General features: G+C 39.6%; 1 protein-coding gene across 2 annotated transcripts; it reads right to left on the bottom strand.

The window, feature by feature from the left end:
• Positions 1-1,850: 1,850 nt before the first annotated feature.
• LOC306888774 (zinc finger and BTB domain-containing protein 38-like) lies at positions 1,851-19,253 on the bottom strand. Of its 2 annotated transcripts, XM_079447217.1 has the most exons (4): positions 18,956-19,162; positions 18,415-18,562; positions 8,316-8,451; positions 2,155-6,500 (listed from the first exon to the last, which is right to left on the bottom strand). In XM_079447217.1, exon 4 carries the CDS (start codon positions 6,498-6,500, stop codon positions 2,811-2,813), a length of 3,690 nt encoding a protein of 1,229 aa, XP_079303343.1. In that variant the 5' UTR covers positions 8,316-8,451; positions 18,415-18,562; positions 18,956-19,162; the 3' UTR covers positions 2,155-2,810. The 2 variants fall into 2 exon arrangements, with proteins under 2 accessions (XP_079303342.1, XP_079303343.1); XM_079447216.1 differs by lacking the exon at positions 8,316-8,451 and having other exon boundaries at positions 1,851-6,500; positions 18,956-19,253.
• Between the last annotated feature and the right edge of the window lie 352 nt (positions 19,254-19,605).

Below are 19,605 nucleotides of genomic sequence, written 5' to 3'. Positions count from 1 at the left end.
ATCTGAAGCAATCAATTGTAGTATTAAAACAACTAAAAACAGATCCACAACTAAAACCTAAAACTTTATAAATACTACCTATGCACATTTTAAAAATAAAGAAATTAAATAAAAATGACAAATGCATACAAAATTTCAGAACTTAACATTTAAATGAAAAACAAAAAAATAAAGCTAAAAAAAAATTCAAAATATTAAAGAACAAAATATAACGATTCTAACATAACACTAAGCCAAACACCAAAAAATCAACAACTATATATATGTACAACCACACACATACATAAATATATATACATACATATTTATAAATTCAATTATTTCATTTAGTTTGTTGAAGTATTAAAATAACTCAAATAAAACTAAAACTTAATAAAATACATACATAATAAATTCAGACATTATTTAACTAAAATTAAAATAGATAAAAAAGTACAAATCACGATAGTATAGTTTGTCAGATATCCTAAGAAATAACACTGCCAAACACACATGCTCAAAACAACAACTTACTTACACATAGTAAGAAATGGTTAAAAACTGAATCAGAAGTGAAACAAGTAGTAGAAAAGAGGAGAAATGAAAAGCGATACTTATATCCTTTGCCGGTGTCCCAGCCCGGTGGAGTCACACGGTAGAGTCGATGGTTTTTACACTGTTCGGTCTTCACATGAGGAGGCCTTCACGCTGCCGCGATAAACTAAGCTTTTTTATACCCATCTAACAAAATACTAATTGAATTTAGCTGGACACACTTTCCTTATTTTTCCACAACAAATGGCCAAGCAAGCGCAGACACTGCATTCCATTCCATTGGTATTAATCAAATTACAAATTTTATGTTGTTCTGATTTCTTAGCCCATGCAGCATGACCATGCTATCAGTGTTTCTGAAGATTGGTCTAGTGGATGCTGGTTCAGCAATGTCTCTTAAGTTTTGTTTTTGCTCCGAAAAACCTTACTGTTGAGCAGGAATCATATCCCATGTATATTACCTGTGCAGAGCTGTTCATTTCTTGTTAGGGCATTATACTGTATATATAATCTGCATCATATTTAAACTATGGAATAAAATGAAAACTTATGAAGTGTTGCACCTTTGCTTTTGTAAACTTGTCATATTTGTAGACTTCAAATGTCACAGCATTGTGTTTAATATAAAATTACTCCTTTGTAATGTATTGTTTTTGTATGACAATCTCCACTTGAATGTTCACTAGCCTATTTGAGCAGATGGCAGATGTTTTCTGATGGATTAGGCATGTACAACAGATAAGGAGCTGATAGGCTGTCTGGTGGAGTTTTTGAAAAATGTAAAACAAAGTTCGGGTACAGATGAATGAAGTACCAGACATTCCCATGATGACCTGGAATGAATGAAAACCTTCACAGACATTGTACTGATAGGCTTTCGGTTTTGGGCACAAACCTGCTACCAGCATATCTCCAGAGAGTGGAGCTGACGGTGGTGGAGAGTTCAGAACATCTGGCACTGGTGTCACGTGGGCCCAGACAGGACACTGTGAATGCGGCATTGTGTGGAGGACCGACAGAGAAACTGGAATGAGCTTCTCAGATGGGTCAGCATGGAGGCCCAAAGACATAGTGAGAGAGACAATCTGAATGAATAAACAGAGTTCGCTCTTACAAGTCTGCAATTTCACTCATTCTCTTTCTGGCTCTCTCTCTCTAAGTCATCCTCTCCATGCTTCTTGTATTTATTATTTATGGATTCTAATAATATATTTAAAAATTTGAATGTGATGAAATATACTTGTGTTCCAATTGCAGAAAACTGGCATTTGATATTGAGGAAACCCAGCCAACATTGCAATAAACCTTAGTCAATAGTAGATGCCGTTTTTAATGTGCCACAAATGAAAACAAGGCAACTGTGTCATACTGTGCAAAAAACAAAATGACCTATTTGTAATATGTAAACTTGTCATTTTAAATAGTCTGTGATTACATCCTATTGCATGGACTGGTCGTCGATCTTTTGCAGCCTTGTTTTCATGTCCATATTTAATAAGTCCATAACTGTGGCTAACATTATTATATTTTACAATATTACAACAAGTTTAACAACATTTTGTGATATACTTAATAACATGACTTGTGTTGTGTTATTTTTGTTACTGTATTTTTTTATTTCATGATTTGTTGTATTTCACAAAATTATATAATTTTATAAATGAAAGGTAAAACATTTGGTATATTCTGGAAAATCATTTTTAGTATTTATCAGTATAATCAGAGTTATTAATGCATTTTTGTGCAACAAACAGATTGAAATGGTGGTATTGGTGTTATGTTACAATAAAAGTACAATCACTCGCAGTTATCTTTACTGTAAGGTGCTGCTAGTCGTTCACTTTACTTGATGCATAGAGTACAACACAATGAGCAATGGAATAGGGAAGATCCACTTGACTTGGACAAAAACGTATAAAAATAAACCACTTCTTTTCTCATAGAAAAACACAGAAAACTACCAATAGTATTTCTTGTGAACGACCAAAAATACTCTATATTTACATCTCACAAGTCCTCTTGAATGCAAAGTCACTACGCCAACCTCCTCATACTTTCATGTGCGTTTTTTTCACTTATGTCATTATTCTATGTGACATCAGCAGGAGATGCATTTCCTTCCTGTCGTGGGTGTGAAAACAAGGTTCCTCTTTGCAGAAATGCTGTTCTGACTTGAGCAACTGTAGGCTGTTGGGAAGTTCCTTTGGTTACAGGCATTCTTGGCTGACAGATTGGACAGAGTCAGCACTTTACTTGGTTGTACCTGTGTTGGGAGGTCAATCCTGTTGTCCCCATATTACAGAGTCCTGTCTGTGCCCCTCAAATCCAAATCCTTTAGAACGTTCCAAAATGCTTTTTTTCTTGGACGTCGTCTTCTTTATTTCTGGGGAAAGGGGACTAAAAGACCTATCTGGCGCATAAGGAAATGACAAAGATGTTTTCTTGAAGACACTGTTGAGTGTAGGATAATTCCCCTCAGTTTCTATGTCCATAGGTTCCCCTATCTTTGGCTTTATCTCTGAGCTGGTATACATGCTTTCCCAAGGCTCGGGTTTGATCAGTCCTTTGCGCTCTTTACCTGTAGAAAGTGAACTGGTTATTTTACATGTCATGTTTGGATCTTCTCCATCTTCTGCCTTGATGTGCTTGCTCTCGTGCACACTCAACAGCACTGCTGATTTACATACCTTTGAGCAATACCTGCAATTGTGTCCTTTACCTGACTTTTCTAGATGTTTTTTCTCATGACTTTTCTTGGTGGCAAGGTAAAGGAATCGTTGTGGGCAGTAAGAACATCTATAGCGCTTTTCCATGCTCAGGCTAGGGGACGTCACATCTGAACTGAAACAGGAGCCATCCTCAGTGCAGCTCTTGCAGATAAAGTCACCACTATCCTCTCCAGTGGGCCCAGCTGTGCTGGATGTGTCTTCAGGGGGACATTGTTTACCACATATTCTGCAGTGTGGCTGATGGCAGCTGATGATGTGCATGCTGAGGGAGGTCTGGCTAGCGAAAGAGCTCTCACAACTGTGGCAGGGGAAAGCTTCCTTTTGGCTGCTATGCCTTGGCTCCCTCCTGATCCCACAGTGGTCTGCTGAAATCCTCTCGTCTGGACAGAACGGTGTTTCTCTGAAGTTGGCTTCAGGTGACAAGGGCCTAGTGTAGCATCTCAGATGTTTTATCCTTGTTCGTTTTCCTTTCAGTTTCTTACTCTTCTTTTTAGGTTTATATGTGTAATAGGGACGCCATAGTTTGTCGGTTTCAGGATCATTTGGGTCATCATATGTTTCTTTTTCTGTAACTGAGGTTGTGACTTCTTCCCTCACCCTCAAACTTGGACTTCCAATACTCTCCTCTGCAAGGCTTCTTTGACCTATACCCTCTTGTCTCCAGCTTTTCCTTTTCCTCTTCTTTGGAAATAGCTTTGAGCCTTTTATTTTTCGTCGAACAATTGCCTCGTTGCCAATTTTCACAGTTATTTGGCAGAGGGGAAGGACTTGGTTGTCAACTGATGGGCCTGGACATGCAGGCTTAGCAATGTACGTTTCTGTCTTTCCACTAGGCGCTTGATCGGCTGTTATGCTCTCAGGTCTCGCTTGCAACAGCTGATTAGCCATGTCCTCAATGGTTTGTGCTGCTGCTGACAGTTCACTCAGCTTGCTCAACCCTTCGAAGGAGCACACGGATGGTAAGTTGAGGAATGGAAGAATGTCTGTGCTGTTTTCTGTGTTTTTCTCTGTTGGAGAATCTCTGTCACTTCCAAGCGTAATCAGAGAGGACCCTGTGTTTTTCTGTATTGCTTTTGAAGAATCTGTAAATCTGTAGCTGAAGAGCGGTGACCCTTTTCCATCAAATCCAGACTTTTTCCTGAAATCAGTGGAGAGGTGTTTCAGAGGCTGGTCTGTATCAGATGGCACAGGAAATCCTAAGTTTTGGTCACACGGTTTGTCAAAGCTGATGCGAGGCGTTTCTGATGCCATCATTTTCGGAGTGGCCATGAATGTCACTGGCATTGAAAATAAGGACTGAGCACTAACACCATCTGAATTAGTTGTCGGTACTGTGCTGTCAAAAAGAGTGTTGGGGGAACAGCTGCCCAGAGGTGCACTGTAGGACTCATCATTGCCCTCGATCCCTTCAGAGTATGTCTGACTGTATGACTTGTAACGTTTCTTTCTAAACTTCATTGGGAGAAGCCTGTAAAGCTTTATGGGGTAGACACTACTCTTGAATCCACCATTTGCTGATTTTTTATTGACAGCCAGCTGTGGATCAATGCCATGAAAGGTCTTCTGGTGATTCTTGAGGATGTAATAAGTCAAGAAGGTCTCCAAGCAGAAAATGCACTGGTACCGGCGATCCCCGGTATGCCAGATCTCATGCTTGGTGCGGTATTCAGCCAGAGCAAAAACTTTGTTGCAGTAGTGGCAAGGATAGGCTCTATGCCATGAGTGTACATTCTCATGTCTTTTTAGGCTGGAAAGGGTCACATAAGCCCGTTTGCATACAGAACATTTATAAGTCCTTGAAGTGCTATTTGTTTTTAAGGTCCCATTAACTTGATCCTGAGACATCTCAAGGGGACTAGTCAATGTGGGTTCTAAATTTAAAGGGATATGGAGATCTGGTGGAGGTAAAGAGTGTTGTGTGGTATTTGCATTAGATGTACCATTAGAGACTGGGACTCTCAAAGAATCTTTATTATTTGTCTCTAACTCAGATGGGCCTTTTAGAGATTTCACACAAACCTGCTCGTGATTGCGCAATCTTTTCAGATGCATGAACTTTTTACGGCAGTACTTGCAAAACAAATGGCTGACAAATCTCTTGTGTATTTGCATGTGAATGGTGAGAAGGGCTGAGTCGCTAAAGGTCTCAGGGCATTGCTGGCAGCAGAAGGTGGAGACATTAGGTGTATTCTGAGGACTGAGGCAGGGTGGCTCTGCATCCTGAGAGGGTGTAATGTCAAGTGGTGGCAACAGATCGAAGCTGGAATGTATTTCTGGTGCTGCATCTGAGGACAACTGGGAGGAAGATAATGGAGCAACAGTAGCCTTTTCCACTACAGATGTGCCTGTAATAGTGGTTACAGTTGCAACTGGCTCACTTGAGAGAGGCGGAATACCGTTACCACGTATACGACGCTTCTTTAAAGGTCCAAGTCTATGGGTCACCAAAGTCTTAGCTGGTGGCACGACAGGTATGATGGTTCTGTTATCATTCTCCTGGTTAACCTCTTTAGATTCTTGCCCCTGGCTCACTGCATATGAGTGCTCAGTTAGGGCATTGGCAGGCTCACTCTCTGTGGGTGATATGCTTGTATCTTGGGCGCTAGAAGGAAGATGCCCTTCCTCAAGTCCCTCAGTAACTTTTTTACAGTTATCCAGTGTAGAAAATGGGTTGTTTACTGCCTCAACCTCAGTAATGGAGAAAGCATTGGTGATCCTTGGGCCTTTAGAGCAGTCTAACTCCTCAGGCTTGAGGGTTTCTTTTTTCAGTGTGCATGTGTCTGCCAACTTTGACTGACTGTTTGATCTTCCGCAGCCTGCCGAGGCTTGGCGTTGCAAGAGACCAGAGCTCTGCCTTTCAGAGTCTAGCAATTTCTCCAGAAAGGGAATTCCTAAACGCTTTCCAGCTGCCACCAAAGACCTACTGTCCTCTGTACTACTTGACTCCACTCTGGCATTGTAGATGAAGTTCAGGATGCTAGCAAAGACTTCAGATTTTAGGTCTGTTAGCTCCAGCACCTGGCTGGATGTGTAGACCTCAGGCGTTTTGAATGCATTACGAAAATATCCACTTGTAGCAGCCAGTATGTTGCGGTGAGCCCGGAATTTGACATCCTCTACGACGATTATTACATCACAGAATAGGCCTTGTGAATGTTGTTCACTAAGATGACTGAGGACAGCTTGGGGGTGGGAACTGTCCACCAGACCAAGAGTGCTGGGGTTGACCACAGTCATCTGCAGAGGAGAAACAAACAGGTAAAAAAAAACAACCAAACTATATTTTAAATCTGGGTAAAAAAAAATAAAAATCACAGATACTTTGATATAATAGCATAACACCTCTGTTTCTAAACATCAGTAATTTGTTTAACTGGGAATTTAATGAGGTATTCAGTATACTTAGTCATTGTTCAATAACAAGTCAATAACATTCAATAGCAAGATGCTGTGTTCATGGATGATGATGACTTAAAGGGTTACTCCACCCCAAAATGACAATTTTGTCATTAATAACTTACCCCCACATCGTTCCTTTTGTTCATCTTCGGAAAACAATTTAAGATATTTTGGATGAAAACCGGGAGGCCTGTGACTGTCCCATTGACTGCCAAGTAAATACCACTGTCAAGGCCCAGAAAAGTATGACCACACGCCACACAGGTACGCTGTTTTTGTTCAAATCAAAGCGTAAATAAACATAGAAGACGTATTCATGTAGCGCAGCTGACATAGAACAGCGTACACAGTGGGTTTGGAATGACATGGGGGTAAATGATTAATGACAAAATTTTCATTTTGGGGTGGAGTAACCCTTTAAATGTATAGTTCACCCAAAAATTGAAATTAATTTTCCCAACCTCACGATGTGCTGTTCTAAAACTGTATGACACTTTTCCTTCTGCAGAGCACAAAACAAGAAACTTCACGGTGTTCCACAGAAGAATGAAATGGGTTACACTTTATCTTAAGGTGTCATTGTTACAGTGTAATTATACCATTAAGTACTGAGTAATATTAATTAACTATACATGTACTTACTATAAGGTTAGGTTTAGAATTAGGGTTTGCTTTAGGGTTACTTACAGTATCACATGCAATTATCCATAATTAGCTGTTATTATAATAGTAAATACATGTAACCTGTGTAACAAAGACACCTTAAAATAAAGTGTTACCATGAAATGCATAAAGGTTTGAAACAACATTAGGATTGTATGGTTTTTAAAAAAAATCAATAAATAAATGTAACCACATTAAACAAATACATATTTAACCACAACATGACATTTAACTATTAATAAAAAGACAGTAGAATAGCAAGGAGACATTTTAAACCACAGAATGAAAAGAAAAGTTTAATTAATAGACGACTCTAATGTAATCATATCAGACCACTAGATGGCAGCATGACACATCTCTTACACCACTTTATTCACCATCATCACGTCTATAAAGCAGTTATCAAATGAAGCCAGTGTAGTTAGTATAACATACATTGTTTAGCAGATGTGGTTAGCTCATAACATCAACAACCAAACTGTAATATATTCAATTGTTATACAAAAAACTTTGATCATGACCATGTAAGTTATGGTACATTGTGCAACGACAGATGCATATCATCTTACATTTGATGTTGTTGTGATGCAAGGAAATGAGGTAAAGATGAAGCCAGTAGAGATTTATTACTAAGGATGTTTGCGTACTACCATGACAGTCCTCATACTACCCTCATGTCTTCTCCTCATCTTACTACCTTGATCTGAGCTTCCTCTCATTTATTTATTTTTGCTCGCAAGATTACAGAAGCATACTTTGTACAAGGTAAGCACACATTGATACATGCACAAAGAAGAGCATAAAACAAAGAAACAACTGCACATAAGAAAAGCACTTAAAGAACAGCAACAATATGCATAAATACAGTCCTTCAAACTAAATGTTTTCTACAGCAATATTTTAAATATACTTTTTTTCTCTCTGACAGGCTAAAAATAGACTTATTAGTCAGATAACCCCTTCATCAACCAATTTCATCCTTTGCTATACCTGGTATGACCTGGCAGAGTCATCAAAGAGAGTCTAGACTGAGCAAGGGTGAGATGTTCCATACAAGATGACTCATTGAGAACGCTCCTTTTGTCCGCTTCAGGAGCTAACACCTGGGCTGTGGGAGATGGCTCACCTGGCAGCATTAGAATAATTTAATCCATCACATGTGATACACAGAAATACATCAAAATGAATACAAATTAAAAACGGTTTGTTATCCAAATTATGTTTGGATATAAATATGAGGTAGATATCATCTGACTAGGGTCTGTTGTCAGAAATAACCAGAATTTATATTGGACATTGAACATGTGTCTAAACAATTTTGACATTTTAATCACTAAATCCTGTGGAGTGACTCAGAAAATCTATTTTTTAAACATGCTGTATGTTAGTCCTGGAATGTCCACCAGACTTCGTCACTGAATTAATCAGACCAGCTCTTGTCCAAAATCCTGCCCTGCAAACAAACCACTATACCATAAAAACCACTGTAATCAGAGACAGAAACACATGAAAGGACTGACAGGCAGAAAGTGTATTGAAGTATTTTTGACTAATCAAAGAATATGACAATATTCTGAAAGCAGTCACAGAGACTAATATTTCAGAAATTCAGAACATTAATTCATTCAGATCTGTCAGGTAAAATTGGCTATTTTCTGAGTACCATTAAAAATTGTGAACCGTGGTACAGCTCAAGAATTGAACAGACAATTTTGTAGCAACTAGTAGACTTCCTGTTTTACAAAACCTTCCCCACCCTTCTATGTCCTGTTTCTAAGGCATATTAAAATCTTCTTCAACTCGCACTAAAAGATGCTTGGTCAGTATCCTATAAATATGCCAAGACGATAGCAAGATCTCAATTGGTGATTCGTTTTAAACAACGTAAGCAAAAATTTGGATCTACTAGCAGACTACTTAGGACCTGCAAAGTGCCTCAAATAGTTTTTGCCACAGACCTTTTTCATCTCCATTTGGTATTTATTTTTAGGGCAGCGTGGTTCACTGAATAATGACTTATGTTTGGAACGATGACTTGTTGCTCATCGTTGCTCTACGCATGAAGGCATGTGCTGAAAGACACACTATAATCCCCATTGTCTAATAGAGGAAGTGAGCAAGAATTCATGGCTGGGAAAGTTCTGTCCTCTATAGCACTTCCACTGAGTAAAATATATTGCTCAAAATCAAGGCATAATTAATGCCAGGGCCGCATTATACCAAAGGCCAACGTGGGCTGTAACCCAGCACTAGTAGGGCATGGGAAAAGGTGGAACTAGTGGCACTAAATGAAACCGATGTAGGCTAATTTTGTATGCATCTAGATGAATATTTATGTATTTGATGGACTCTTTAATCCAAAGCGGCAAATACTGGATTCAAGGTGTACATTTCATTAGTTAATGCTGTCCCTAGGAATGAAACCCATTTCCTTGGTGTCACTAGCATCATGCTAAACTGTTTGAGCTACAGAAATGCTCAATGGTCAACCATAAAAATAGCTATTCAAGGGATGATGTATTTATCGTCTGTATTTGCTGATGCGTTCCTAACTAAACAAGCTTCAGCATGTTTGTCATTGCCGAGTCTGCTGTGCTTCTGTTAGCAATGTTTCTTTGGAAACATGATGGCATGGCACGTATGGTTTTCTTGCTTCACTAGGAGTGAAGTTGACCTGGTCTAACGCATGAATACTAAAGTTCACGCTGACATTGCTTAATATATTAATATAATAAGTTAAACTGGTAAGTTTGATTAGGAAGATTAGGCTTAACTTGGCCCTGACTGCTGCAATGAGCAGACTTTGACTTCCTGGCAGTCTAGATCCTAAAGCCCGGTACACACCAAGCCGTCGTCCAGTTTTTGTTCGTTGGCCGACTTAAGTTTTCTCAGTGTGTTCTGCGCCGTCGGCTGAAGTTGGGCCTCGTCTGCTTTTTTTCAGCTGATTCCACATGTTGAATCGGCGTCGGAGCTCGTTGGTCAGTCGGGCTATCTGATCATTCTGATTGGCTGTTCAGCTGGCGAACCAGTGCACGAGAAAAGCGCAGAACGGACATGCTACTTGCCCGTCGGGTGTCGAGCGCCGGCTTGGTGTGTCAGGGCAACTTTGGACCCAGATGCTGCCGACATGAGCCGACCCCGCAGTGTGCTTTCGTCACCACTAGTTCGTCTGCGTCGGCTTGGTGTGTACCGGGCTTTAAGGCTGATAATGCCATTCCTTTTCAGAGTTATTTCACCTTCAAGCATCTGTATGTTCCTGAACAATTTACTCCTCCTGATAAGCCAACTCAAAAATGATGCCCCACTCATTTGCTCACCCAAACTTGTTGCACATTTATGACTTTTTCATCTGCTGAACATTAAATAACGATGGAAACCAAACAACATTGGAGCCCATTCATTTTATGGACAAAAAAACAGAGGCATTTCTCAAAACATCTTTTATGTTCCACAGAAGACAAAGTCACAGAGATTTAGAACAACATGAGGGTGAGTAAATGATGACAGACTTTATTTTGGGCTGAAGAATCCCTTTTAAACATAGAATACAGAAAAAATAAATCCAAAAACAATAATAACATGACCTGATACATCATTATTTCAAGTTATTTCCTGGATTCAGGCTGCCAGGAAAAGATCAAGGATAATAATATATAATTATATATTATTAATTATAATTATTATAACACATAAATATATGTAATAAATTTGTCTTCTACAAAAATCTGTATAATTTTGAAATAAAATGTGAAATGAAAAATATAAAAAAACATTTATTTATTTATGGCTACATCTATATTTTATTTCTAACAACAGCAGACTTAAATGACATGACTTAATTACGATTTCCTTACTCTGAAGTAAGATCTTACCAGGTGCACTCGAAGGCACCAACAGACAGGAGCTATATCCAGTACAAACAAGAACTAATGAGGGAGCAAAACACAGCTGAACACAATTAGGTCATGGGAGGGAAACGTTTGACAGAGACAAAAGGATAAGCAAAAGACATGGATTAGCAAAAACAAGGCATAAAACAGAATAATAACAGATACTGTATTTTATTGACCGTATTTGTATAGCATATGCGGAGTTAATTTTTTATTGTCATTTCAAATTTGTCTTCTGTCAGCGACCAAGTGCATGAAACTTGTTTGACTCTAGCTGACTAATCTACATAGTAGCACAATGAGGAAATGAACAAAGGTCAGATTCTACATCGTCCTGGTGGTACAGGAACACAAAAGCTTTTGAATATTTATCCTAGCAAGCTGACCCATTTCTGCTTCTCACTATCTATTTCCAGTTCGAGTGCACCCCAGGAGGAAGACTGACCTGCCGCTGCGAAGTGGATATATGTCAGATGCAGCAGTGCTCATAATGCACCAACAAAATATAACAAATGCGACATGGAGGGCAGCAAAATTCTCAAAGTGAATGCAGTTTTTAATATAGATTGTTTTTTCCCTGTCTCTCATTTGCACTACTTTCTCTTCTGTCTTGCTCTCTTTCTGTACGATGCCCCTTTTCTGTGATGATCATGGAATGTCCACATTATTATTCAAACGAGTCACTGCAATGTCATTTTTAGGCATTTTCAGGGACCCTTGTGTGACTCATTAAATAAAAAAAATTGTGCGTCGAACAACCTTTTTAATTGCCAAATATGCACATTTGCTTTTTAGACGCATGCTCAGATGTTGGTCACTTTAACCTTGCATCAATCCCATGGATGGTCCAAGGGGAATATCAATCATTTGTAGAAAGTTTGCTATTGTGGAACATTTGCAGTAAATTGGCCATGTTCAAGCATGTATTTAGCATAAACGCTCTGCAATGAGCAGATGTTTTGTTTTTTCAGTAATGTATGCACGTCTGGCGATAAGGTAAAGGTTGTGTTGAGAGGTTGTTTTCTTTCAACAGAGCGGCCATTTTGAAACCACGACAAAAACATCTTGGTACAAAGTAAAATGGCCACCTGTGATGTTCTGTTAGACAGTAGAGGTTGATCTTGTTTGCGATTATAGATTTTAGAGTCTAAATTCTAAGAACATTATTAATTATCAATATTAAAATGACTGACAAGCAAAGCCTTTGTCTGCTCATCGCTCAGTTTCTGAACAGATAAACTAGTTTTGAAGTACATTTCCTCAAGCTGTTCTGTGGTCGCCCTGATGCATTTGCTCATAATGAGAAAGGAAACAACCAAACCGGAAAGAAGACATCTTACATATATCTGCCTTTGCTGATCAAAAACATCATGACACAGCATTATTGTTCAGCCTGTACCTTTACTGAGCATTAAACAACAGCTGAAACAGTCTGGATGTAACAGCGTGCCAGATTTGTATGTAAGATGCTGCCGAAGATCTTTTTTAATCTCTACTGTTTGTGTATGATTGCACTGAACGGGAGAAGCAGACCACTCTTAATAGCTGGGAAAACATCCGCCTGCTCCCTGTCTGACAGGCCTCCGTTGTCACGGCAACATGCTGTGGCGCAGCACTTATTGGGATTTGTATGAATGGCGACTGAGCAGGCAGTTGTGTTTTCCGTCCAGAGAAACACGGACCGTTCTTACAGATTGCACCATGTTGGAAAGCCCTGGTAGCATTTAGCAGAAGCTGAGGACAATCGCTGGGGATCACTGTTATCTGTATTGGTGTGTGTGTGTGGGTGTTTAGTAGACTAGTACGCAGTCAAAATCACATCCCATAGACTCACAGAGCTGGATGGTAATGCTAATTTAAGTTGAAGGGCCCTTTTACGTGAAAAAAGAAAAACATGAAATTTAAATGTTATTTTCAGTTGTCGAAGCTTTCGTTTAATGCCGTAAGGCGTTTTTATAGGCGTAAAATGGCATTTGTTGTCTGTGATTTTATCTACCTGCCACACCCTCAACATGACTTACCATACCAGATGAGCGAAATGGCGGAAAAATTAAAATCCCCTGCCTTCCCTCAAACTATTAAGTACTATTAAGAGAAACATTTCCCTACGAGTATGAAATGTCCAGTCAGACAAAGAACGAAACATTAGCTTTCATTTTTACAGATAAAACCACATGAGTCTTGATGCGCTGCCCTGCAAAAACGGGCTCGACTGTGTCTGTTTGAAACTGGAGGGAAAAGCATGCTGAACGTACCTTTATTTCAGTTAATCAGAGAAATCGCTTCAGTGGACGGAGAGCGGAAAACATCGCTCACGCCTTTCTTGTTCCTGCGATCCACTGATGGCTGGAAAGAGATGTTTCGTTTGCAGGCGAAAGTGTTACAGCTTTTTTTTTTTTTTAGATTCAACTCATCACTTGCTGCTCTCTGCTGCGATCGTAGTCTCTCCTATAAGTCTATCCGGCTTGCTCTCTCTCTTTCACACACACACACACTCTCTCTCTTTTTGGTTCACCCTAGTCCCAGTGCCCTCTCTGCGTGAGACACCAAGTCTAGAGGTGGCAGGGGGCATCAGTCTGCTCCACTGCACCCCGCTATAGGTCTCGTTCCTTCCGTGCGCTCGCTAGCTGGCCACAAGGGTCTTTTCGCCCACTGTGTAGTTTATAAATGGTCAGGCAGGGCAGCTCTGCTGCTGTCTGTGCATTATTAGCAGCGGAAAAGAGATGCGGCGTGCTAGCAAGCACTGCAACTTCATTAACCACTGCAAAAGAGTAGCCGGAACGAGAGCGCACGTGGGGAAAACGGATCAGCTTGCTAACACGTGAGGAGCGCTTGCATGCCGTGCAAGGTGGATGCAGCAACGCAACCACTGGTGTCAAAACAAAAACGGCACCTGGCATGAGGCAGCTTTTGACATTTTCCATCACGTAGAATAAATAATGGCGGTCCGGGTGGTGCTATTTCAGATGAGCCCCCCTCGCTCCTCCAAAAAAAGCTTATGAATTTAAATGCACAGGCGCACACATGCATCGGGTTCTCCGTCTGCCCCTTGCCCACCTAATGAAACATGCTTTTCTCTGGTCCAGTACGTGTTTATGCACATTTGCTGGTGTGTCTAAGCAGCACCGTTACCGCTGCAGCGACATCTTTGTGCGTGCATCTTTGTAGTGGCGGGTGGGTGGGTGTGAGAGAAAGAACGAGAGAGAGAGCGAGAGAGACTGCACAGTCTGCTTCTTCATCGCACATTTCTGATGTCAAACAGAAGGAGAGCGAGCAGCCGAGAAGAAAGAGAGGATGAGAGAGTGCATGAGCAAGCAGAAACGGTTGATTTGAGACAGGGACAGGAAGACGTGGGGAAGACAACATGGCGGACCACTAGGAAGAGGTTTCAGCAAAAGGTTAAGAGGATAAGACATTAAACTGAGATACAGACGCTGACGGAGGGTGAGCGAACAAGAGCATCGAACAGAGAACGAGAGATCAGGAGGAAGTGGAAAGGTGGTGGAGGACAGTAGGTTCACCTTCAACATGGCTGCTGATTGATGCAAAGGGATGCGGCTGTTCTGCAGAGAGCATGAGAGAGGGAGGAGACGGGTGGGAGGGAACGGGAGAAAATGGACAGGGAGGCGCTGCTTCACATTTCATCTGCATGGGTTATTATACTTCATGGCCCAAACTGGGTATGTCTTTATTCAGGGTGAAGACTGTAAATAAAATACTGTGCATAAATCATGTGCATACCTAAGTTTCTTTTCTTTTTCTTTGTCTGTTTTCTAGCATATTTTAATCACATTAATATTAATAAATGTAATATTATTACTCAAAGTAATAATATGAATATTTTTTCTCACTAAATTTTGTTTAGGCCTACTCATATCATCAATTGTACTAAATATGAGATGACTGCAGTCATATCAGTAGCCTAAAAAACTTTTCCACATTTGCGTCATCTCAATTAACCCTTGTATTATTGGAAATGTTCACTAGCATAATAAACTAATCATGGATGACTGCTAATAAGGCATTTCCACAATGGCATTGGTAACTGAAAACTATTCATTTGCATGATGTTGCACCCACAGCTCTAGCGTAAGCATCCAAGACTGGCACAAGAGATTATACATACTCCAACTTCTCATTTCATTCAAATCCAATTATAATGGACATTGTATAGAAATGAATTCCTTGTAATCTGAGATCTAAGACCACTGGTGAAAAGTCTTATTTATATTCTTAATTTAATGTAACATTTTCATTATAAATTACATTATCAGCATAACAAGTGTGAGTAACTTGAGCTGAACAAAACCTGATGATCATGATGTGAGCCTTTTGTGCTTCAATGGGAACAATAAAATTTGACCTTCTGACATTGAAGCATCACATGATCAGAGTCACAAAATTGCTTGAAAGAGTTAAAAATTTTCTCAATATCTTAATTCTATTTCCACATTTAAATGAGAACACAAAGTGGATAGCATCAATAAGAAGGGTGTATTTCACTATATTAGACTATATTTATTTCGTTTTCCGTCTAATAAGCTCTTGATCTGATGTACCAGGCCTGCTTTTAAAGTCAGTGGAGTGTCTCTTTAAAGTTTGCAGAAGGCCGCCTCCTTCAGCTCGTGGTGCAGCATGTGAACCTAATGCCCAGATACCAGTGGTTATTTCTGGAAACAGGGCTGAGTGCTGATTACGTGGGTGCCATGAAGACAAGCTGCTGTAACAAAGGCTGCATTCACTAGTGCTCTGGCCTGAGTTCAGCTCCCAGATTGTTTTATTAGTGAACCACTGATGGTGAAATAAGAACCAAAGACTAGATTGATCACTGAACTATCCAGCCCACAACCTCTCAGTTTCCTTATGCATATCTAGGAATATCAAATTATTTGATCTTTTGAATAAATAGCTCGGTTACATCTTAAATTTCATCTATCAATGTGTCTACAATTGTTAGAAACTGGGAAAACACTGGGAATTAAAGACAATTGTGATTTTCAGGCCTGTACATGTCGTGCAAATTAATCAGCTTATCTATAGAGAATCTATATTTTGCGCAATATTGTCTGCGTTAAAATAGCAGTGACGGTAATGGCTTGTGTTGTTCATTCACTCTTAAAAATAAAGGTGCTTAAAAGGTTCTTCACAGCGATGCCATAGAAGAACCATTTTTGGTTCCACAAAGAACCATTCAGTCAAAAGTTCTTTGAAGAACCATGTCTTTCTTACCTTTTTTATAATCTGAAGAACCTTCTTTCGCCACAACGAACCTTTTGTGAAACAGAAAGGTTCTTCAGATGTTAAAGGTTCTTTATGGAAACATTTAGACAAAAAGGTTCTTCTATGGCATCGTGATGCACCTTTATTAAAAGTGTTGGGCAGAAAACGGTAATAGCTGTTTCCAATGGGACAATTCCTGGTCCTCGAAGGAATAAAAGCCAAATCATCCATTAAGCCACATTCCAAAGATCTTTTTTGTTATACTGTCCACTGCTCCGGGTGTGTGTTCACGGTGTGTGTGTGTTCACTGCTGTGTGTGTGCACTTTGGATGGGTTAATAGCAGAGCACAAATTCAGAGTATGGGTCACCATACTTGGCCGTATGTCACGTCACTTCACTTATTTTCTAGTACATTACAAATAGTAATCTATTTTATCTAGCTATATAAATATACTAACTGCAAGAACTATAAAATGAAACAAAAAATGAAAAAAACTTGGAAAGTTCAAGCAAAAGTCAAAAGTTTGCGCACATTTTGTGCGCAAAGACAACAAAAACAACAACTTCATTCAACAATTTCTTCTTTTCTTGTTAGTCGTCAAGCGAGAGTACCACGCCGCATTATGATTGAACCCCTGATGTCCAATGGACTATTTTAACGATGTCCTAACTACCTTTCTTAGCCATGAACATGTCAGTTCAGTTGCTGTCTATGCAGGGCCAGAAAGCTTAATTTGTGTTCCTAAGATGAACAAAGGTCATACAGGTCTGGAACGACATGAGGGTGAGTAATTAATGACAGAATTTTCATTTTTGGGTGAACTATCCCTTTAAGGTTTACGGAAATTGCTTTTAACTATAAACCACAAGATAATTAAAAATACAGGTAAAACACCACAGACAATTCCTTCATATTAACATTGGGCCATTTTTTAAAAACCAAATTTACTTAGAGTTTATGAATAAGCTATATTATTCACTATTAATAACATAATAGTAAATACAGCAATATAATACTATGTTGCTATATTTAGTTTTTATATTTTCTGTTATTAGTTCTGATTTATTGTTGTGTATACATTTTAAAAATTTATATGTGTATTATATATTCCAATATATGTAATTTAAAATAAACTTGCAAAATAAAGGATGTTATAGGTGTTTTCTTCATCAAAGCTGGCAGTATTTCTTCACTGGAGGGACAGCACATTTCTATTCTAAGAATATTTACACGAGTAGATTATAGATAACATTTCTATTTCAGTTTAGGGCACTTCCTGCTAGTATTGCCTGAACTCCTAATAAAAAGGAAAGTTGAAGACTATTATGTTGTAGCAAGTGATTTGCCTCTGAAAAAAATGGTTGCAGTGAATTTTTCTGCAGTGCGACACACTGCTTCTAAATAACCTCGGGGTGTAAGGAGCTCCGCCATACCAGCCACAGCACAGTCATCACTGAGTCATATCAAGTATGCAGTGAACCGTTAGCAGACAAGTGCTTTTGTTTTTTGTCACTCAATAATATGTGTGGCCCTGAAAGCATCAAAGATGCTAACACGTCAGAGGCCTGTCAAAGTGAGTCCTACAGTAAACCACGGTACAAATGAGCTACATCGCCTTAAGTATAACGTAAAAAAGTGAAAGAAAACAACCTGAACACTATGCTGAATCGCTCTGACGATCAAGATGAGGCCTAGGTCAATATGTGGGCCGCAGTGTTTTGTAATGAATTATAGATGGAAACATTGCCGCTCATGAAACCAAATTCTAGCAGTGAGCTATTCAGCTGAAATGTGAATACACAAAAGACAAACAAATGAAAATCAAACATGAATATCACATACTGTACGCATAACCACAATAATATTGTCGTCTTCCTGGAACAAAAACATAAAGGCAGGCTGCAGTTTTACATTTCCTGCCATCAAGTTACTAAAGCTCTTTAAATAACCCAGTAAGATTAAAATCCCTTTACCAACCTGACGTTTGTTCATACCGCTCCTTGTAATCGAGATCGTCTTTTCTCTGGTCCCTGTCGGTGCGATTAAATGTGGGTCTGTGCGAGGAACTACATTGATGTGCCCCCTGGTGGTCATCATGCAGAAGAACTCAGTACGTGATCCAATCCTGCAATTTGTAGTATGCATGATTTGACTATTTTACAAAATTTCATGTTGTGACCATTTAAAAGTTGCACAGTTATATAAATACCCAGATTATAGTGCAGATAACATTTAGTTTTTTGCGGTTTACAATGTTATTATGTCACTATTACAGTAAGGCCCGCCTTTATTGGAACGTAATCAAGAGAAACGCACTTAAACGACGTCAAAACAAGCTAGCACAAACACACTCATTTCTCTCATGGCCACTCGATCGCTTCGCTAGCCCCACAGCGGAACACTTTTAGCACATCTTTTTAGTCAGCATTACTGGACAACAGCTCACAATCTCTCTGTGTGTTAGTAGAGTGAGTAAGAGAGCGAAAAAGAGTTCTGAGTGAGCGGGGCTGATATATACCTGATCTATTCCTCCTCCTCTTCCATATCTGAGCAGCTGTAGATGTAAACAGTCTGGCCCAGGGTGAGATCAGTTAGTTCTGCCATGGTTGAGAGGACAGCGAAGGATAGAGACTCTGCAGCACAGTTTCTCCTTCAGGGCCAGATCAGCTGCTCTCTCTCAGCAGTACTTCCTTTGTGCCGTTGTGTGTGTGTGTGTTTGAGTGTCAAGGCCGGCCAAAGCAGCGCCTCTCTGTTATTCTCTCAGCCCAGCAATCATTCCACAGGCCTCTGTCACTGCTGCGTCATCAAGTTGCTGTACTGAGAGAGAGATGGGAGGGAGGGGTTGGAAAAAGGAGGGAGAAGCAACGGAAAGAAAAAGAGGGAAAGCTGGGCTTCCTCTCAAACGGTTTTGAAATGTTACAAACTCTGGAATCTGTAGATAATTCTGTCAGGATGAGCACAGATGAATAATTTAATTCTGTTGTGGGTGTTTGCTAAGGCGAGTATCACTATTACTATATAGAAATGAGTTGGCATTAAGAGGAAATTCACAATAAGACACATTTAGAACGTAAACGGTGTCTGATTTCTAAATGCATATTATTGACAGAGCTGGGTAGTAACTGATTTCATGTAATCTGGATTACGTAACCAGATTCCATAAATTAA

This window comes from Barbus barbus (genome assembly GCF_936440315.1).
Source record: "Barbus barbus genome assembly, chromosome: 22".
NCBI lineage: Eukaryota > Metazoa > Chordata > Actinopteri > Cypriniformes > Cyprinidae > Barbus > Barbus barbus.
The sequence above is the reverse complement of the archived record's forward strand: the minus strand, read 5'-3'. Positions and strand labels throughout refer to the sequence as shown.